Here is a 22504-nt window from a genome sequence, read left to right as displayed (position 1 = left end):
CAGGGTTATAGTCAGGGCAGAGCTGGGTTGTAATATGAGACTCAGTCAGACAGGGTTATAATCAGGGCAGAGCTGGGTTGTAATATGAGACTCAGTCAGACAGGGTTATAGTCAGGGCAGAGCTGGGATGTAATATGAGACTCATTTAGACAGGGTTATAGTCAGGGCAGAGCTGGGTTGTAATATGAGACTCAGACAGGGTTATAGTCAGGGCAGAGCTGGGATGTAATATGAGACTCAGACAGGGTTATAGTCAGGGCAGAGCTGGGATGTAATATGAGACTCAGACAGGGTTATAGTCAGGGCAGAGCTGGGATGTAATATGAGACTCAGACAGGGTTATAGCCAGGGCAGAGCTGGGTTGTAATATGAGACTCAGACAGGGTTATAGTCAGGGCAGAGCTGGGATGTAATATGAGACTCATTTAGACAGGGTTATAGTCAGGGCAGAGCTGGGTTGTAATATGAGACTCAGACAGGGTTATAGTCAGGGCAGAGCTGGGATGTAATATGAGACTCAGACAGGGTTATAGTCAGGGCAGAGCTGGGTTGTAATATGAGACTCATTTAGACAGGGTTATAGTCAGGGCAGAGCAGGGATGTAATATGAGACTCAGACAGGGTTATAGTCAGGGCAGAGCTGGGATGTAATATGAGACTCATTTAGACAGGGTTATAGTCAGGGCAGAGCTGGGTTGTAATATGAGACTCAGACAGGGTTATAGTCAGGGCAGAGCTGGGATGTAATATGAGACTCAGACAGGGTTATAGTCAGGGCAGAGCTGGGATGTAATATGAGAATCAGACAGGGTTATAGCCAGGGCAGAGCTGGGTTGTAATATGAGACTCAGACAGGGTTATAGTCAGGGCAGAGCTGGGATGTAATATGAGACTCATTTAGACAGGGTTATAGTCAGGGCAGAGCTGGGTTGTAATATGAGACTCAGACAGGGTTATAGTCAGGGCAGAGCTGGGATGTAATATGAGACTCAGACAGGGTTATAGTCAGGGCAGAGCTGGGTTGTAATATGAGACTCATTTAGACAGGGTTATAGTCAGGGCAGAGCAGGGATGTAATATGAGACTCAGACAGGGTTATAGTCAGGGCAGAGCTGGGATGTAATATGAGACTCATTTAGACAGGGTTATAGTCAGGGCAGAGCTGGGTTGTAATATGAGACTCAGACAGGGTTATAGTCAGGGCAGAGCTGGGATGTAATATGAGACTCAGACAGGGTTATAGTCAGGGCAGAGCTGGGATGTAATATGAGACTCATTTAGACAGGGTTATAGTCAGGGCAGAGCTGGGTTGTAATATGAGACTCAGACAGGGTTATAGCCAGGGCAGAGCTGGGTTGTAATATGAGACTCAGTCAGACAGGGTTATAGTCAGGGCAGAGATGGGATGTAATATGAGACTCATTTAGACAGGGTTATAGTCAGGGCAGAGCTGGGTTGTAATATGAGACTCAGACAGGGTTATAGTCAGGGCAGAGCTGGGATGTAATATGAGACTCAGACAGGGTTATAGTCAGGGCAGAGCTGGGATGTAATATGAGACTCAGACAGGGTTATAGTCAGGGCAGAGCTGGGATGTAATATGAGACTCAGACAGGGTTATAGTCAGGGCAGAGCTGGGATGTAATATGAGACTCAGACAGGGTTATAGTCAGGGCTGAGCTGGGATGTAATATGAGACTCAGACAGGGTTATAGTCAGGGCTGAGCTGGGTTGTAATATGAGACTCATTTAGACAGGGTTATAGTCAGGGCAGAGCTGGGTTGTAATATGAGACTCAGACAGGGTTATAGTCAGGGCTGAGCTGGGTTGTAATATGAGACTCATTTAGACTGGGTTATAGTCAGGGCAGAGCTGGGATGTAATATGAGACTCAGACAGGGTTATAGTCAGGGCAGAGCTGGGATGTAATATGAGACTCAGTCAGACTGGGTTATAGTCAGGGCAGAGCTGGGATGTAATATGAGACTCAGGCAGGGTTATAGTCAGGGCTGAGCTGGGTTGTAATATGAGACTCATTTAGACAGGGTTATAGTCAGGGCAGAGCTGGGTTGTAATATGAGACTCAGTTAGACAGGGTTATAGTCAGGGCAGAGCTGGGATGTAATATGAGACTCATTTAGACTGGGTTATAGTCAGGGCAGAGCTGGGTTGTAATATGAGACTCAGACAGGGTTATAGTCAGGGCAGAGCTGGGATGTAATATGAGACTCATTTAGACAGGGTTATAGTCAGGGCAGAGCTGGGTTGTAATATGAGACTCAGACAGGGTTATAGTCAGGGCTGAGCTGGGTTGTAATATGTGACTCATTTAGACAGGGTTATAGTCAGGGCAGAGCTGGGATGTAATATGAGACTCATTTAGACAGGGTTATAGTCAGGGCAGAGCTGGGTTGTAATATGAGACTCAGACAGGGTTATAGTCAGGGCAGAGCTGGGATGTAATATGAGACTCAGACAGGGTTATAGTCAGGGCAGAGCTGGGTTGTAATATGAGACTCAGACAGGGTTATAGTCAGGGCAGAGCTGGGTTGTAATATGAGACTCAGACAGGGTTATAGTCAGGGCTGAGCTGGGTTGTAATATGAGACTCATTTAGACTGGGTTATAGTCAGGGCAGAGCTGGGTTGTAATATGAGACTCAGACAGGGTTATAGTCAGGGCAGAGCTGGGATGTAATATGAGACTCAGACAGGGTTATAGTCAGGGCAGAGCTGGGTTGTAATATGAGACTCAGACAGGATTATAGTCAGGGCAGAGCTGGGTTGTTATATGAGACTCAGACAGGGTTATAGTCAGGGCAGAGCTGGGATGTAATATGAGACTCAGTTAGACAGGGTTATAGTCAGGGCAGAGCTGGGATGTAATATGAGACTCATTTAGACAGGGTTATAGTCAGGGCAGAGCTGGGATGTAATATGAGACTCATTTAGACAGGGTTATAGTCAGGGCGGAGCTGGGATGTAATATGAGACTCAGTTAGACAGGGTTATAGTCAGGGCAGAGCTGGGATGTAATATGAGACTCAGTTAGACAGGGTTATAGTCAGGGCAGAGCTGGGATGTAATATGAGACTCAGTTAGACAGGGTTATAGTCAGGGCAGAGCTGGGTTGTAATATGAGACTCAGTCAGGGTTATAGTCAGGGCAGAGCTGGGATGTAATATGAGACTCAGACAGGGTTATAGTCAGGGCAGAGCTGGGATGTAATATGAGACTCAGACAGGGTTATAGTCAGGGCAGAGCTGGGATGTAATATGAGACTCATTTAGACAGGGTTATAGTCAGGGCAGAGCAGGGATGTAATATGAGACTCAGACAGGGTTATAGTCAGGGCTGAGCTGGGATGTAATATGAGACTCATTTAGACAGGGTTATAGTCAGGGCAGAGCTGGGTTGTAATATGAGACTCAGACAGGGTTATAGTCAGGGCTGAGCTGGGTTGTAATATGAGACTCATTTAGACTGGGTTATAGTCAGGGCAGAGCTGGGATGTAATATGAGACTCAGACAGGGTTATAGTCAGGGCAGAGCTGGGATGTAATATGAGACTCAGTCAGACTGGGTTATAGTCAGGGCAGAGCTGGGATGTAATATGAGACTCAGGCAGGGTTATAGTCAGGGCTGAGCTGGGTTGTAATATGAGACTCATTTAGACAGGGTTATAGTCAGGGCAGAGCTGGGTTGTAATATGAGACTCAGTTAGACAGGGTTATAGTCAGGGCAGAGCTGGGATGTAATATGAGACTCATTTAGACTGGGTTATAGTCAGGGCAGAGCTGGGTTGTAATATGAGACTCAGACAGGGTTATAGTCAGGGCAGAGCTGGGATGTAATATGAGACTCATTTAGACAGGGTTATAGTCAGGGCAGAGCTGGGTTGTAATATGAGACTCAGACAGGGTTATAGTCAGGGCTGAGCTGGGTTGTAATATGTGACTCATTTAGACAGGGTTATAGTCAGGGCAGAGCTGGGATGTAATATGAGACTCATTTAGACAGGGTTATAGTCAGGGCAGAGCTGGGTTGTAATATGAGACTCAGACAGGGTTATAGTCAGGGCAGAGCTGGGATGTAATATGAGACTCAGACAGGGTTATAGTCAGGGCAGAGCTGGGTTGTAATATGAGACTCAGACAGGGTTATAGTCAGGGCAGAGCTGGGTTGTAATATGAGACTCAGACAGGGTTATAGTCAGGGCTGAGCTGGGTTGTAATATGAGACTCATTTAGACTGGGTTATAGTCAGGGCAGAGCTGGGTTGTAATATGAGACTCAGACAGGGTTATAGTCAGGGCAGAGCTGGGATGTAATATGAGACACAGACAGGGTTATAGTCAGGGCAGAGCTGGGTTGTAATATGAGACTCAGACAGGGTTATAGTCAGGGCAGAGCTGGGTTGTAATATGAGACTCAGACAGGGTTATAGTCAGGGCAGAGCTGGGATGTAATATGAGACTCAGTTAGACAGGGTTATAGTCAGGGCAGAGCTGGGATGTAATATGAGACTCATTTAGACAGGGTTATAGTCAGGGCAGAGCTGGGATGTAATATGAGACTCATTTAGACAGGGTTATAGTCAGGGCGGAGCTGGGATGTAATATGAGACTCAGTTAGACAGGGTTATAGTCAGGGCAGAGCTGGGATGTAATATGAGACTCAGTTAGACAGGGTTATAGTCAGGGCAGAGCTGGGATGTAATATGAGACTCAGTTAGACAGGGTTATAGTCAGGGCAGAGCTGGGTTGTAATATGAGACTCAGTCAGGGTTATAGTCAGGGCAGAGCTGGGATGTAATATGAGACTCAGACAGGGTTATAGTCAGGGCAGAGCTGGGATGTAATATGAGACTCAGACAGGGTTATAGTCAGGGCAGAGCTGGGATGTAATATGAGACTCATTTAGACAGGGTTATAGTCAGGGCAGAGCAGGGATGTAATATGAGACTCAGTCAGACAGGGTTATAGTCAGGTCAGAGCTGGGATGTAATATGAGACTCAGACAGGGTTATAGTCAGGGCAGAGCTGGGATGTTATATGAGACTCAGTCAGACAGGGTTATAGTCAGGGCAGAGCTGGGATGTAATATGAGACTCAGACAGGGTTATAGTCAGGGCAGAGCTGGGATGTTATATGAGACTCATTTAGACAGGGTTATAGTCAGGGCAGAGCTGGGATGTAATATGAGACTCAGACAGGGTTATAGTCAGGGCAGAGCAGGGATGTAATATGAGACTCAGACAGGGTTATAGTCAGGGCAGAGCTGGGATGTAATATGAGACTCATTTAGACAGGGTTATAGTCAGGGCAGAGCTGGGATGTAATATGAGACTCAGACAGGGTTATAGTCAGGGCAGAGCTGGGATGTTATATGACACTCATTTAGACAGGGTTATAGTCAGGGCAGAGCTGGGATGTAATATGAGACTCAGACAGGGTTATAGTCAGGGCAGAGCTGGGATGTTATATGAGACTCAGACAGGGTTAGTCAGGATGTGCATCTCAAATGGCACCCTATTCCCTACATAGTGCACTACTTTTGACCCGAGCCCAGGAGGTATATAGTGCACTACTTTTGACCAGAGCCTATAGGAAAGAAGCACTATAAAGGGAATAGGGTGCCATTCGGGAAGTAGAAAAAAGGGAGTCAACTGAGACGTAGTGTGTATCACAGCGCCGGAGAAGATGGCTGACGTTTTACGTGCTCCTAACCAACCGTGTTTTTTTTCTTTGTTTTTTTGTTGTTGTTTGTAACTAGTTATTTTCCTTATTTTGTACATAATGTTGCTGCTACCGTCACTTATGACTGAAAATAACTTCTGGACATCAGAACAGCGATTACTCACCACGAACTGGCACAAGCTATTATAATTTTTTTTAAAGAGTCTGACGAGTTCGACGTGAAGGACATATTGCTTTCCCGGGAACGGTCCCAAATACCCGTCATTTGAGTGAAGAGAAGACGGAGAAAAATAGGACGGGGGTCAGGCTGACTTCGGAGAATTCGTCGGCGATCGAATAAACCCCCACTTCCTTCCGTTCTACTAGCTAACATAAAATCATTGGAAAATAAAATCGATGACCGACGATTAAACTACCAACGGGACATTCAAAACGGCAATATCTTATGCCTCACATAATCGGGCCTGAACGACGACATTATCAACATACAGCTGGCTGGTTATACGCTGTATCGGCAGGATAGAACAGCGGCATCTGGTAAGACAAAGGGGGGTGGACAATGTATATTTGTAAACAATATTTGTAAACAACAGCTGGTGCACGATATCTAAGGAAGTCTCAAGGTTTTGCTCATCTGAGGTAGAGTATCTCATGATAAGCTGTAGACCACACTATCTACCTAGAGAGTTTTCAATAGTGATTCTTTGTAGCTGTTTACATACCACCACAGTCAGAGGCTGGCACTAAGACAGCATTGAATGAGCTGCATTCCGCCATAAGCAAACCGGAAAATGCTCATCCAGAGGTGGCGCTCCTAGTGGCCGGAGACATTAATGCAGGGAAACTTAAATCAGTTTTACCAAATTTCTATCAGCATATTAAATGTGCAACAAGAGGGAAAACAACTCTAGACCACCTTTACTCCACACACAGAGACGGGTACAAAGCTCTCCCTCGCCCTCCATTTGGCAAATCTGACCATAACTATATCCTTCTGATTCCTGCTTACAAGCAAAAATTTAAGCAGGAAGTACCAGTGACTCGGTCAATAAAAAAGTAGTCAGATGAAGCAGATGCTAAGCCACAGGACTGTTTTGCTAGCACAGACTGGAAAATGTTCCGGGATTCTTCCGATGGTATTGAGTACACCACATCAGTCACTGGCTTCATTAATAAGTGCATCAAGGACGTCATCCCCACAGTGACTGTACGTACATACTCCAACCAGAAGCAATGGGTTACAGGCAGCATCCGCACTGAGCTAAAGGGTAGAGCTGCCGCTTTCAAGGAGCGGGACTCTAACCCGGAAGCTTATAAGAAATCCTGCTATGCCCTCCGACGAACCATCAAACAGGCTAAGCGTCAATACAGGACTAAAATCAAATCGTACTACACCGGCTCTGACACTCGTCGGATGTGGCAGAGCTTGCAAACTATTACAGACTACAAAGGGAAGCACAGCCGAGAGCTGCCCAGTGACACGAGCCTACGAGATGAGCTAAACTACTTCTATGCTCACTTCGAGGCAAATAACACTGAAAGATGCATGAGAGCACCAGCTGTTCCGGACGACTGTGTGATCACGCTCTCCTCAGCCGCACAAGGTCCTCTACTCCAACAATTAATCCACACATAAAAAGATCAACCGAATCGTTTCTAGTCATCTCTCCTCCTTCCAGGCTTTTTCATCTTTGAATTTATATGGTGATTGGCATCTAAACTTTCATATTATTACCACGACAACCGGCAACACAGTTCGTCTTTCAATCACCCACGTGGGTATAACCAATGAGGAGATGGCACCTGGGTACCTGCTTCTATAAACCAATGAGGAGAGATGGGAGAGGCGGGACTTGCAGCGCGATCTGCGTCAGAAATAGAAAGGATTTCGCGCGAGCAGTGTGGGTGCAATAATTGAATAACATGGATTTCTAAATGTATTTTGCAACGCGAGCGGTGTGGTCAGCCTGTAAGGAGGAGTGACAAAGTGGCCGTATTCAAGTGATTATTATACTTTTTTTTTTGTAATTATATTATACCTTTATTACATTATTAAAGAAACTGTGAAAATCTTACTTTTAAAAGTTCATATTCTGTTAACTCATATCCAAATAATGTTGTTGACTCGTCCTTAATCGTATTTGTGGCCAAAGCATAAATTGGAGAAGAAAAAAAAAACACTTCAAAAACCCCACCTCAAACTTGTATCTCAAACAGACATTTAAAAAATGCTTGCTATTTCCTCATATGGAAATACTCCTCGGGAGGATAAACTGACCAATCAGCGGCCTAGAGGAGGATAAACTGACCAATCAGCGGTTGTTGGGGTATGCACACTGTCACGCCCTGGCCTTAGTATTCTTTGTTTTATTTATTATTTTAGTTAGGTCAGGGTGTGACATGGGGAGTGTATGTGTTTTTGTAGTGTCTAGGGTGGTTGTAAGGTTTAGGGGGTTTATTAGAGTAGTTGGGTTTATGTTTAGTATAGGTATCTAGCTGTGTCTATGGTTGTGTGTAGTTGTCTAGGGAAGTCTATGGTTGCCTGAATGGGTTCTCAATTAGAGACAGCTGGTTATTGTTGTCTCTGATTGGGAGCCATATTTAAGGTAACCATAGGCTTTAGCTGTTTGTGGGGTATTGTCTATGTCGATGTTCTATGTTGTTTGTAGGCACTAGTTCATGTTTAGCTTCACGTTCGTCTGTTTTGTTATTTTGTAAAGTGGTTTCGTTTGGTGTTCGTTCTCTTCAAATAAAAGGAAGATTACTTACTTTCCACGCGCTGCATGTTGGTCCTCACTCTCTACTATAGACGATCGTGACACACACACTATTCTGTTGTTGGGGTATGCCCACACTATTCTGGTGTTGGTGTAACAGTATAACTTTAGTACGTCCCCTCGCCCCAACACGGGCGCGAACCAGGGACCCTCTGCACACATCAACAACTGACACCCACGAAGCGTCGTTACCCATCGCTCCACAAAAGCCGCGGCCCTTGCAGAGCAAGGGGCAACACTACATATTGGTTTCAGAGCAAGTGACGTAACTGATTGAAATGCTACTAGCGCGTACCCGCTAACTAGCTAGCCATTTCACATCCGTTACACTCACCCCCCTTTCAACCTCCTCCTTTTCCGCAGCAACCAGTGATCCGGGTCAACAGCATCAATGTAACAGTATAACTTTATGGCGTCCCCTCGCCCCGACCCGGGCGCGAACCAGGGACCCTCTGCACACATCAACAACGGTCGCCCACGAAGCATCGTTACCCATCGCTCCACAAAGGCCACGGCCCTTGCAGAGCAAGGGGCAACACTACATATTGGTTTCAGAGCAAGTGACGTAACTGATTGAAATGCTACTAGCGCGTACCCGCTAACTAGCTAGCCATTTCACATCCGTTACATTGGGGTATGCCCACACTATTCTGTTGTTGCGGTATGCCCACACTATTCTGTTGTTGGGGTATACTGTAATAAATACCATTTAATATAACACAAGCATATCCCTATTACATTGTTATAACTAACTTCTTTCAAAACAGGGTTTCTCACAAACTCATAAGCAGATACTGAGACCCACACACACCCAGAGACAGATGGCTGACATAGACCTTTTATAAACACTGACAAGAAAAGGGTGCTTGGTACTGCATTTCACGAGATACTGAGACACACACATACCCAAGGACAGAGGGCTGACGTAAACCTTTCATAAACACAGATAAGACAGGAACATCTACGCACACACAAAATCTCCTCTTCAGTCTGAACATTTTACAGAGACACACAGAAATGTCAAAATAGGAACATCTACGCACACACCTAATCTCCTGTTTTAGCTGAACATTTCTGAAGACAAAGAACTCTACTCAGAGCCAATGGGACAGTGATACTAGCCTGAAGGAGACCTCGCCCAACTCATCAGAACCAACCAGAGGACCAGAACTTCCAGACTCAACCTACTTTCTGTACTGTATAAAATGTCTATGCACTCTGTTATCTGGGCTTATTTCTGCAAGTTCCATATGAGCTAAATGAATAAGTCCGTGCACGCTTGTACCAGATATCTTTACTCTTAAATAAAACTGTCGCTTGTCATACAATTTACCACCTTGTCTGAATCGATCCTTGACCGGCTCACCCTTCTCCATATCCAATTATCAACAATACCCACACCATTCTGTTGTTGGGGTATACCCACACTATTCTGTTGTTGGGGTATGCACTCACTATTCTGTTGTTGGGGTATGCGCACACTATTCTGTTGTTGGGGTATGCCCACACCATTCTGTTGTTGGGGTATGCCCACACCATTCTGTAGTTGGGGTATGCCCACACCATTCTGTTGTTGGGGTATGCCCACACCATTCTGTTGTTGGGGTATGCCCACACTATTCTGTTGTTAGGGTATGCCCACACTATTCTGTTGTTGGGGTATGCCCACACTATTCTGTTGTTGGGGTATGCCCACACCATTCTGTTGTTGGGGAATGCCCACACCATTCAAACACAGAATTTTTTACAAACTTAATTAAACATTTTTTTTGGAAGGAAAACTATTTCACTGATATTGTAATTAATTATAGGTCCTATTTCATAGAAATCTGGAAACACTGGGCAGTTACTTTAAATAATTATATTATACAAGTATTATAATTATATTATCAAATTAATTCTTAGTTATAAGGACTTAGAAATGTATAAGCTAGAAATTCATGCTTTACATCAATAACAGCTTAATAAACCTAAGTGATACTGGCAAGTCTTTCTTTTCTTCAAAGTTTATATCAAGAACAAGAATGTGTAATATAAATATATATATATATACATATATATATATATATATATATACAGAAGGAAAGGAAGTAGTGACTGTATCTGGCAGAATGACAGTATTCGACCGACTGTAAAAACGTATAAACTAAATAAATCATTATTAAAGTAGAGAACATCTATCCATGCACAAAAAAAGTTGAGAAAATCCCTCCATGGCATGTGCACAATGTCATACAGTTAAATGCTGACTTATGTAAATTTCAGAATAAACTCATTTGCAAAGGACTAGGTAATACATTTACCCGGTTCTTTCTTTGCGTCTGCTGTACCATTCTTGGTTTCATGTTTTCCATCCTCGTCTTGATCGATGCGCTTGTCATCTACATTTTTCTTTCGCATATTTTTCTTTCCCAAAACTGTTTTATTGGCTGTGGTGGTGGTGGAGAATGACAACACGGGCGTCTTAAAAGCTATCGTTCTGTTAACAGTAGAGTTCAATGTAATGTTCACGGCTGTAATCGTTGCATTAAATTCGCTGACATCGTCAGTTTTCACGACAAAAACTATTGCAGACAAAATGCACAATATCTTGGCCATTCTCTTTCTGTGCTTGAAACATAGAGCTGTCCACCTAAACCCACAAGCGCCCCGTATTTATAAAACCGTAATATATCAATAAGCTGCACACATTACCGTAAAACCTAGAGTACTGTATATGTAAAGTAAAAAAAGAGAGCACACGTGAGAAATAGAGCATTGTTACATTTTATTGTATCCTGATTTCGGAGGCTGTCTTATTTGATTATAGCTTTATTTCAATGATTGATTTTTAATTTGAAAGTGAGACATTTAATTTGGTAAAAATGTAAAAACCATTTGCCATAATCTCATTGCTGCAAACTAAAGCGTCATCGGCAAATGACGTATATTCCGGAAATGGCCACGCAAGCGACAGGACTGTTTGGAAAACCATAACAACTCTAGCTAGATAACTGTCCATTTTCATTTACAACATGCTGTCAGAAGGATATTAGCCTCATTTACGCTAGCATATGCGTTTCGTTGGATATCGTTCGTGGTTTTACAACCGGTACAATTTTTGAAATGTTGCCACTGTGACAGAAGCGTGATATCAGAATCAAATGTAGCTAGCTAGAATGCTAACGTCTTAGCATGTTCTAATAACATCTGGTTCTAGCTAGCTACAATTAAATGCTGTGGTTTAGCTGTTATCCTCCGACATAAATAGACCGACAGTTGAGCTGTAGTTTGCTGACAACCTTGTGATTACTAAGGAACGTATAACGTAAAGCAGTTAACTATCTAGGGTCACTTCGGGTTGTGCACCTTCAATGTCAATAGTCTCATTATGTAATGTGGGCACTTGTGACAGAAAACAAGGCCGTCGCCTTCAAAGCCAACTAATAGATTTCACCAGTAGGACGACGGTCATTGGTAGACAGATTGATCGTTTTTTTGTTGTTGTCAACTTTGGTGTCGATCATGTCAGTAAATGTCAATGGTATTGCCTGACGTGTGTGTGTGTGTGGCAGGTGAATAACCAACCATGAAGAGGGACCAGTCAGATGGACCGACATCTACCTGCCTCTCTTCCTACTCATCTATGAGAGCATCCATGGATCTAACCATGTGACAAAAGCATTCTGCTCACCAACATTTTTCTACCACGCCAAAAGGGGACTGATTATCTCAAGATGCCTCGTTTGGAAGACGTTGCCAACATTGTTCTGCGGGTACCAAGCATCCTGGTACTGGACTTGCTCTATAAATGTGACATTGATAGCTTCACAGAGCACCTCAGGGCGAAGAACGAAGACATGCTCTTCAAATACAAATATGTTATCTGGAACCTGTATTACCTAGGTAACGTTCATACATGTCATCGATGTTCCAAATGGCACCATAGGGCTCTGGTCAACAGTAGTGCACTATATAGGGAATAGGGCCCTGGTCAACAGTAGTGTACTATATAGGGAATAGGGCCCTGGTCAACAGTAGTGTACTATATAGGGAATAGGGCCCTGGTCAACAGTAGTGCACTATGTAGGGAATAGGGCCCTGGTCAACAGTAGTGCACATATAGGGTACAATTTGAGACAGAACCATCACCATATCATCACAGATTTCTCCAACGTGACTTTAACCATTTGTGTTGTCTTTCCTGAAACACACAATTTCACTGTAGAGGATAATCAGGGCTGTGTTCACTAGCAGCTAAACGGAAGCAAGTGGAACAAAACAGGGAGGGACTTACCTGAATTTGCCCAATAGAAACTCAAGTTTTGATGAGAAACATTTTGTGTTGGTAGTAATATATGCCATTTAGCAGACTCTTTTTATCCAAAGCGACTTAGTCATGTGTGCATACATTTTACGTATGCGTGGTCTCGGGAATCAAACCCTCTATCCTGACATTGCAAGCCAAATGTGGCAAAACGTTTTGCTACGTTGCAAACATGTTTTTGTTGTGTGTGGGGTGGGTATAATTTGTTGGAACGTTCCAAGACGAATCTGTTCCAAAAACTTCGTAAATAACAAGGTAGCCAAAAAACAACGCATACAAAGTTGTATAGCGGCAGAATAAGATATGAGACTGGGTCATTTCATAAAGTTTTTCACTCATCACCGTTTATTCCCGAAAAATGTCTTCTCGCTCTGGTAGCCTGTGGATAAACATTAACAATAAGCTACGTGGTGAGTTGATGCCTATTCGGCAGCTAGTTAGCGAGGTGAATTGATCATGCTACTTTGTATGCGTTGTTTTGTTGGCAACCTTGTATTTTACAAAGGTTTTGGAACGTACCACATATTATACCCACCTGTGTGTGTATATGTCTCGTTGTGTGTGTGTGAGAATACCACTATCAGTGCTGTTGTCTCTGTCCTCCAGGTCATGTGATCAACGTAGTGGTGTTAGTTTTGCCATTGAGACACATCATCAAGCTCTACCTCTACATCCTCACCACTCTGCTCTTTTACGTGGGACACCAGATCTCCAAGTGAGTGTCTACACTTTCAGACAGATATAAAACCATTTCAGACAGATATAAAACCATACAGACAGATTTCAGCAACACGGAATCAAATCACCTGAGACTGTTATTATGAGAGACTAGTTTGTCACAAAACCCCAAAATGGCTGCCGTGTACTGAGTACTAACAGCTCACGCTCCTGTTATAACTTCACAGTTCTTCCCAGACACCGCCACAATGCAAATAGATACGGAGTGTGACATCTTCTATGACAGTCTGTACGTCTTGGGTCAATCTTGTGAGAACAACTACACTTCCCAGAATGCAAATAGATTTTCTATAGCTATACGGAGTGTGACATCTTCTATGACAGTCTGTACGTCTTGGGTCAATCTTGTGAGAACAACTACACTTCCCAGAATGCAAATAGATTTTCTACAGCTATACGGAGTGTGACATCTTCTATGACAGCCTGTACGTCTTGGGTCAATCTTGTGAGAACAACTACACTTCCCAGAATGCAAATAGATTTTCTATAGCTATACGGAGTGTGACATCTTCTATGACAGTCTGTACGTCTTGGGTCAATCTTGTGAGAACAACTACACTTCCCAGAATGCAAATAGATTTTCTATAGCTATACGGAGTGTGACATCTTCTATGACAGCCTGTACGTCTTGGGTCAATCTTATGAGAACAACTACACTTCCCAGAATGCAAATAGATTTTCTATAGCTATACGGAGTGTGACATCTTCTATGACAGCCTGTACGTCTTGGGTCAATCTTGTGAGAACAACTACACTTCCCAGAATGCAAATAGATTTTCTATAGCTATACGGAGTGTGACATCTTCTATGACAGCCTGTACGTCTTGGGTCAATCTTGTGAGAACAACTACACTTCCCAGAATGCTAGTGGAGCTTAATACAAGCTTATTTATGACTATATACACATGTTGATAGAGAGGCTAACCCTCCTGTCTTAAGTTGACTGTTTTCCCTCTTTGGTCCACCTTTATAAAACCAGATCTGAAAGATGTTTTCCTCTTGCTGTTGTTGACATGGTGAGTGACCGTTGATGTGTTTTTTCCACAGGGACTATGTCCATGGAGAGGTGCAGTATGGGTATGATGGAGCCCTGTACCTCGACTCTCAGGCCTTCAACCGCTTTGTCTCTTCGCTGACTAGTAAGACACACACACGTGCACAATATCCCTTTGTTTTCCCATAGTTATGACCGGCTAATTTCCATGACAACTCACTGTACAAACCATAATACAGCATTTAAAAAAATCTGTTTCTGTCTCTCTTTCTTTCTCTCTGTCTCTCTGTATCTCTCTCTCTCTCGCTCTCTGTATCTCTCTCTCTCTCTCTCTCTGTGTCTCTGTATCTCTCTCTCGCTCTCTGTATCTCGCTCTCTGTCTCTCTCTCTCTGTATCTCTCTCTCGCTCTCTGTATCTCTCTCTCGCTCTCTGTATCTCTCTCTCTCTCTCGCTCTCTGTATCTCTCTCTCTGTCTCTCTCTCTCTCTGTATCTCTCTCTCGCTCTCTGTATCTCTCGCTCTCTCTCGCTCTCTGTATCTCTCTCTCTGTATCTCTCTCTCTGTGTCTCTCTCTCTGTGTCTCTCTCTCGGTATCTCTCTCTCTCTCTCTCCCTCTCTGGTTTGTGTTCATGTGCCCCTGTGTAGGTCAGGTCATATTGAGTACGTTGTGTGCCTTCCTCATGAAGACCAGGAAGGTGTGGCTGTTCTCTGCCCACCTTCTGCCTCTATTGGCCCGTCTCTGTGCCATGCCCCACGACACCCTGCTATTGGTCAACTCCTTCTCCACGGTCCTGACTGGAATAGGTGTGGCCATGTTCCTCCTGTCCAATCTGTGCGTGCCGTACCGGCTGGCCAGGGCAGCCTACTCTGAGCTGCTTCAACTGGAGGTACCGTACTGTAACCCACTCACCACAGTGATATCCTCTCCTGTTTCTCTCTAACCCACTATACCACAGTGATATCCTCTCCTGTTTCTCTCTAACCCACTCACCACAGTGATATCCTCTCCTGTTTCTCTCTAACCCACTATACCACAGTGATATCCTCTCCTGTTTCTCTCTAACCCACTCACCACAGTGATATCCTCTCCTGTTTCTCTCTAACCCACTATACCACAGTGATATCCTCTCCTGTTTCTCTCTAACCCACTATACCACAGTGATATCCTCTCCCTCTGTTTCTCTCTAACCCACTCACCACAGTGATATCCTCTCCTGTTTCTCTCTAACCCACTCACCACAGTGATATCCTCTCCTGTTTCTCTCTAACCCACTCACCACAGTGATATCCTCTCCTGTTTCTCTCTAACCCACTCACCACAGTGATATCCTCTCCTGTTTCTCTCTAACCCACTCACCACAGTGATATCCTCTCCCTCTGTTTCTCTCTAACCCACTCTACCGTCTACCCATCTCTGTTCACACATTACTAACCCACTCACGTTATTCCGCTATCTGACTCTTTCTCACTCTCTCGCTCTCTCTCTTTCTCTCTCTGACTTTCTCTCCGACTATCTTTCTCTCTCCGACTCTCTCTCAATGTACAGTGCCTTCAGAAAGTATTCAGACCCCTTGACTTTTTCCACATTTTGTTATGTTACAACCTTATTCTAAAATGGATTAAAAACATGTATTTTTAAATCCTCAGCAATCTACACACAATACCCCATAATGACAAATTGAAAACAGGTTTTTAGATATTTTTGCAAATGTATTAAAATGTGGTAATGTATTACCTGTGGTAAATTCAATTGATTGGACATGATTTGAAAAGACACACACCTGTCTATATAAGGTCCCACAGTTGACAGTGCATTTCAGAGCAAAAACCAAGCCACGAGGTTGAAGGAATTGTCCGTAGAGCTCAGAGACAGGATTGTGTCGAGGCACAGATCTGGGGAAGGGTACCAAAACATTTCTGCAGCATTGAAGGTCCCCAAGAACACAGTGGACTCCATCACTCTTAAATGGAAGAAGTTTGGAACCACCAAGACTCTTCCTAGAGCTGGCCGCCCGACCAAACTGAGCAATCGGGGGAGAAGGGCCTTGGTCAGGGAGGTGACCACAAACCTGATGGTCACTCTGACAGAGCTCCAAAGTTCCTCTGTGGAGATGGGAGAACCTTCCAGAAGGACAACAATCTCTACATCACTCCACCAATCAGGCCTTCATGGTAGAGTGGCCAGACGGAAGCCACTCCTCAGTAAAAGTTACATGACAGCCCACTTGGAGTTTGGCAAAAGGCACCTAAAGGACTCTCAGACCATGAGAAACAAGATTCTCTGGTCTGTTGAAACCAAGAGTGAACTCTTTGGCCTGAATGCCAAGTGTCACGTCTGGAGTAGAGGTCGACCGATTATGATTTTTCAACACCGATACCGATTTATTGGAGGACCCAAAAAAGCCGATACCGATTAATCGGGCGATTTTTATTTATTTATTTATTTATTTGTAATAATGACAATTACAACAATACTGAATGAACACTTTTATTTTAACTTAATATAATACATCAATACAATCAATTTAGCCTCAAATAAATAATGAAACATGTTCAATATGGTTTAAATAATGCAAAAACAAAGTGTTGGAGAAGAAAGTAAAAGTGCAATATGTGCCATGTAAAAAAGCTAACGTTTAAGTTCCTTGCTCAGAACATGAACATATGAAAGCTGGTGGTTCCTTTTAACATGAGTCTTCAATATTCCCAGGTAAGAAGTTTTAGGTTGTAGTTATTATAGGACTATTTCTCTCTATACCATTTGTATTTCATATACCTTTGGCTATTGGATGTTCTTATAGGCACTTTAGTATTGCCAGTGTAACAGTATAGCTTCCGTCCCTCTCCCCGCCCCTACCTGGGCTCGAACCAGGAACACATTGAAAACAGCCACCCTCAAAGCAGCGTTACCCATCGCTCCACAAATGCCGCGGCCCTTGCAGAGCAAGGGGAACAACTACTTCAAGGTCTCAGAGCGAGTCCCGTCACCGATTTAAAACGCTATTAGCGCGCACCCCGCTAACTAGCTAGCCATTTCACATCGGTTACACCAGCCTAATCTCGGGAGTTGATAGGCTTGAAGTCATAAACAGCTCAATGCTTGAAGCACAGCGAAGAGCTGCTGGCAAAACGCACGAAAGTGCTGTTTGAATGAATGCTTACGAGCCTGCTGCTGCCTACCATCGCTCAGTCAGACTGCTCTATCAAATATCAAGTCATAGACTTAAACATAATAACACACAGAAATACGAGCCTTAGGTCATTAATATGGTCAAATCCGGAAACTAATTTTTGAAAACAAAACGTTTATTCTTTCAGTGAAATACGGAACCGTTCCGTATTTTATCTAACGGGTGGCGTCCCTAAGTCTAAATATTGCTGTTACATTGTACAACCTTCAATGTTATGTCATAATTATGTCAAATTCTGTCAAATTAATTACGGTCTTTGTTAGGAATAAATGGTCTTTACACAGTTCGCAACGAGCCAGACGGCCCAAACTGCTGCATATACCCTGACTGCCTGCACGGAACGCAAGAGAAGTGACACATTTTCCCTAGTTAAAAGAAAGTCATGTTAGCAGGCAATATTATTTAAATATGCAGGTTTAAAAAATATATACTTGTGTATTGATTTTAAAGAAAGTCATTGATGTTTATGGTTAGGTACACATTGGTGAAACGACAGTGCTTTTTTCGCGAATGCGCTTGTTAAATCGTAGGTGACCAAGAACCCAATGGTCACTCTGACAGAGCTTCAGACTTCCTCTGTGGAGATGGGAGAACCTTCCAGAAGGACAACCATCTCTGCAGCACTCCACCAATCAGGCCTTTATGGTAGAGTGGCCAGACGGAAGCCACTCTTCAGTAAAAGGCACATGACAGCCCGCTTGGAGTTTGCCAAAAGACACCTAAAGACTCTCAGACCATGAGAAACAAGATTCTCTGGTCTGATGAAACCAAGAGTGAACTCTTTGGCCTAAATGCCAAGCGTCGCGTCTGAAGGAAACCTGGCACCGTTTCAACGGTGAAGCATGGTGGTGGCATCATCATGCTGTGGGGATGTTTTTCAGTGGCAGGGACTGGGAGACTAGTCAGGATCTAGGGAAAGATGAACGGAGCAAAGTACAGAGAGATCCTTATGAAAACCTGCTCCAGAGCACTCAGGACCTCAGACTGGGGTGAAGGTTCACCTTCCAACAGGACAACAACCCTAAGCACACAGTCAAGACAACACAGGAGTGCTTTCGGGACAAGTCTCTGAATGTCCTTGAGTGGTCCAGCCAGAGCCCGGACTTTAACCTGATCGAATATCTCTGGAGAGACCTGAAAATAGCAGTGCAGCAACGCTCCCCGTCCAACCTGACAGAGCTTGAGAGGATCTGCAGAGAAGAATGGGAGAAACTCCCCAAATACAGGTGTGCCAAGCTTGTAGCGTCATACCCAAGAAGACTTGTTGCTGTAATCGCTGTCGAAGGTGCTTAAACAAAGTACTGAGTAAAGGGTCTGAATACTTATGTAAATGTGATATTTCAGTTTGTTATATTTAATAAATTAGCTTTATTTATTTTTTTACTTTTTTTTTGTCATTATGGGGTATTGTGTGTAGATTGATGAGAATTTATTTTAATTTTATCCATTTTAGAATGAAGCTGTAACGTAACAAAATGTGGAAAAAGTCAAGGGGTCTGAATACTCTCCGAATTAACTGTATATGAAGTATTACATAAATGAAAACTGTTTGAGCAACAAACATATAGTACAAAAAAGTATATATACAGTTGAAGTCGGACGTTTATGTACACCAGAGCCAAATACATTTAATCTCAGTTTTTCACAATTCCTGACATTTAATCCCAGTAAAAAATCCCTGTTTTAGGTCAGTTAGGATCACCACTTTATTTTAAGAATGTGAAATGTCAGAATAATAGTAGAGAAAATGATTTATTTCAGCTTTTATTTCTTTCCTCACATTCCCAGTGGGACAGAAGTTTACATACACTCAATTAGTATTTGGTAGCATTGCCTTGAAATTGTTTAACTTGGGTCAAACGTGTCGGGTAGCCGTCCACAAGCTTCCCACAATAAATTGGAATTGTGATACAGTGAAATAATCTGTCTGTAAACAATTGTTGGAAAAATGACTTGTCATGCACAAAGTAGATGTCCTAACCGACTTGCCGAAACTTGTTAAACAAGACATTTGTGGAGTGGTTGAAAAACGAGTTCTAATGACTCCAACCTAAGTGTATGTAAACTTCCGACTTCAACTGTATATAGCAAAACCGGGGTTGTTTCGGGGTTGTTTCGGGGTTGTTTCGGGGTTGTTTCGGGGTTGTTCCGGGGTTGTTCCGGGGTTGTTCCGGGGTTGTTTCGGGGTTGTTCCGGGGTTGTTTTGGGGTTGTTCCAGTTGTTTCTCCGATGGTGAAATGGTATAGTATCTACTTTCCTGAGATCTGGCATGTTTCTGAAAGATCATCACTTAGTTTTCTCATCATGTTGATGTTTTCTCATCATATTAATGGACAGGGCCCAGTCCTTACAGTACTGTTCTAGTAAGGACTGGCTTTGTTGGAGCCCCTGGTCTGTTGGTGACAAGATTACTAAGTCATCGTAATTTATTATTTCTTAGTCTTCAGTGTTGTGGTACGAGACCTCAATATCGTGTCCGATACATCTGTACTTGGACTTCAGTGGTGAACCTATAGACCTTCAGTGGTGAACCTATAGACCTTCAGTGGTGAACCTTCAGGCCTTCAGTGGTGAACCTATATGCCTTCAGTGGTGAACCTTCAGGCCTTCAGTGGTGAACCTATAGGCCTTCAGTGGTGAACCTTCAGTGGTGAACCTATAGGCCTTCAGTGGTGAACCTTCAGGCCTTCAGTGGTGAACCTTCAGGCCTTCAGTGGTGAACCTATAGCCCTTCAGTGGTGAACCTATAGGCCTTCAGTGGTGAACCTATAGACCTTCAGTGGTGAACCTATAGGTCTTCGGTGGTGAACCTTCAGTGGTGAACCTATAGACCTTCAGTGGTGAACCTATAGGCCTTCAGTGGTGAACCTATAGGCCTTCAGTGGTGAACCTTCAGTGGTGAACCTATAGACCTTCGGTGGTGAACCTATAGATCTTCAGTGGTGAACCTATAGGCCTTCAGTGGTGAACCTATAGACCTTCAGTGGTGAACCTTCAGGCCTTCAGTGGTGAACCTATAGACCTTCAGTGGTGAACCTATAGACCTTCAGTGGTGAACCTATAGGCCTTCAGTGGTGAACCTATAGGCCTTCAGTGGTGAACCTATAGGCCTTCAGTGGTGAACCTTCAGGCCTTCAGTGGTGAACCTATAGGCCTTCAGTGGTGAACCTATAGGCCTTCAGTGGTGAACCTATAGGCCTTCAGTGGTGAACCTTCAGTGGTGAACCTATAGACCTTCGGTGGTGAACCTATAGATCTTCAGTGGTGAACCTATAGACCTTCAGTGGTGAACCTATAGACCTTCAGTGGTGAACCTATAGACCTTCAGTGGTGAACCTATAGGCCTTCAGTGGTGACCCTATAGACCTTCAGTGGTGAACCTATAGGCCTTCAGTGGTGAACCTATAGACCTTCAGTGGTGAACCTATAGACCTTCAGTGGTGAACCTTCAGTGGTGAACCTATAGGCCTTCAGTGGTGAACCTATAGACCTTCAGTGGTGAACCTATAGACCTTCAGTGGTGAACCTATAGACCTTCAGTGGTGAACCTATAGACCTTCAGTGGTGAACCTATAGACCTTCAGTGGTGAACCTATAGACCTTCAGTGGTGAACCTTCAGTGGTGAACCTATAGACCTTCAGTGGTGAACCTATAGACCTTCAGTGGTGAACCTATAGACCTTCAGTGGTGAACCTATAGACCTTCAGTGGTGAACCTATAGGCCTTCAGTGGTGAACCTACAGACCTTCAGTGGTGAACCTATAGGCCTTTTCCAAGTGTTCTACTCCGCTAGCCAGCACCTCGCCTAAACAGGTGTGCGTTTCTTTCGCATCTAATTTATGATGTCTACCAGTAAATGCTAACTAAGGCCTAATTGTGCTCTGCATGCATTATTTGGTGTTTTCCGTTGTAATTTGGTGTTTGTCCCATTTTGTGAATTCTTGGTTGGTGAGCGGACCCCAGACCTCACAACCATAAAGGGCAATGGGTTCTATAACTGATTCAAGTATTTTTAGCCAGATCCTAATTGGTATGTCGAATTTTATGTTCCTTTTGAAGGCATCAAAGGCCCTTCTTGCCTTGTCTCTCAGCTCGTTCACAGCTTTGTGGAAGTTACCTGTGGTGTTGATGTTTAGGTCAAGGTATGTGTTGTTTTTTGTGTGCTCTAGAGCAACGGTGTCTAGATGGAATTTGTATTTGTGGTCCTGGCAGCTGGACCTTTTTTGGAACACCATTATTTTTGTCTTACTTAGATTTACTGTCAGGGCCCAGGTCTGACAGAATCTGTGCAGAAGATCTAGGTGCTGCTGTAGGCCCTCCTTGGTTGGTGACAGAAGCACCAGATCATCAGCAAACAGTAGATATTTGACTTCAGATTCTAGTAGGGTGAGGCTGGGTGCTGCAGACTGTTCTAGTGCCCTCGCCAATTCGTTGATATATACAGTACCAGTCAAAAGTTTGGACACACCTACTCATTCAAGGGTTTTTCTTATTTTTTACTATTTTCTACTGTACATTGTAGAATAATAGTGAAGACATCAAAACTATGAAATAACACATATGGAATCATGTAGGAACCAAAAAAGTGTTTCTTCAAAGTAGCCACCCTTTGCCTTGATGACAGCTTTGCACACTCTTGGCATTCTCTCAACCAGCTTCACCTGGAATGCTTTTCCAACAGTCTTGAATGAGTTCCCACATATGCTGAGCACTTGTTGGCTGCTTTTCCTTCACTCTGCGGTCTATCTCATCCCAAACCACCTCAATTTTATTTTTATTTTTTATTTTCATCTCACCTTT

General features: G+C 43.6%; 2 protein-coding genes across 2 annotated transcripts in view; one reads left to right on the top strand and one right to left on the bottom strand.

The window, feature by feature from the left end:
- Positions 1-11107, bottom strand: part of LOC139563445 (probable carboxypeptidase X1) — a 50056-nt gene extending 38949 nt beyond the window's left edge. Inside the window, exon 1 of the mRNA XM_071382122.1 lies at positions 10778-11107. Within this exon, the coding sequence (XP_071238223.1) occupies positions 10778-11072 (295 nt within the window). The 5' untranslated portion in view covers positions 11073-11107. The remainder of the gene's footprint in view (positions 1-10777) is intronic.
- A 321-nt stretch (positions 11108-11428) lies between these two features.
- The window catches only part of LOC139563474 (RING finger protein 145-like), a 26857-nt gene continuing 15781 nt past the window's right edge, over positions 11429-22504 (top strand). The window contains exons 1-5 of the mRNA XM_071382176.1: positions 11429-11565; positions 12029-12359; positions 13387-13495; positions 14566-14657; positions 15158-15399. Coding sequence (XP_071238277.1) covers positions 12191-12359; positions 13387-13495; positions 14566-14657; positions 15158-15399 — 612 coding nt within the window. The 5' untranslated portion in view covers positions 11429-11565; positions 12029-12190. The remainder of the gene's footprint in view (positions 11566-12028; positions 12360-13386; positions 13496-14565; positions 14658-15157; positions 15400-22504) is intronic.

The sequence above is a fragment of the Salvelinus alpinus genome, chromosome 34, assembly GCF_045679555.1.
Source record: "Salvelinus alpinus chromosome 34, SLU_Salpinus.1, whole genome shotgun sequence".
In the NCBI taxonomy this organism is placed as follows: domain Eukaryota; kingdom Metazoa; phylum Chordata; class Actinopteri; order Salmoniformes; family Salmonidae; genus Salvelinus; species Salvelinus alpinus.
Note: the sequence above shows the minus strand (reverse complement) of the source record. Positions and strands in the feature narration are given on the sequence as shown.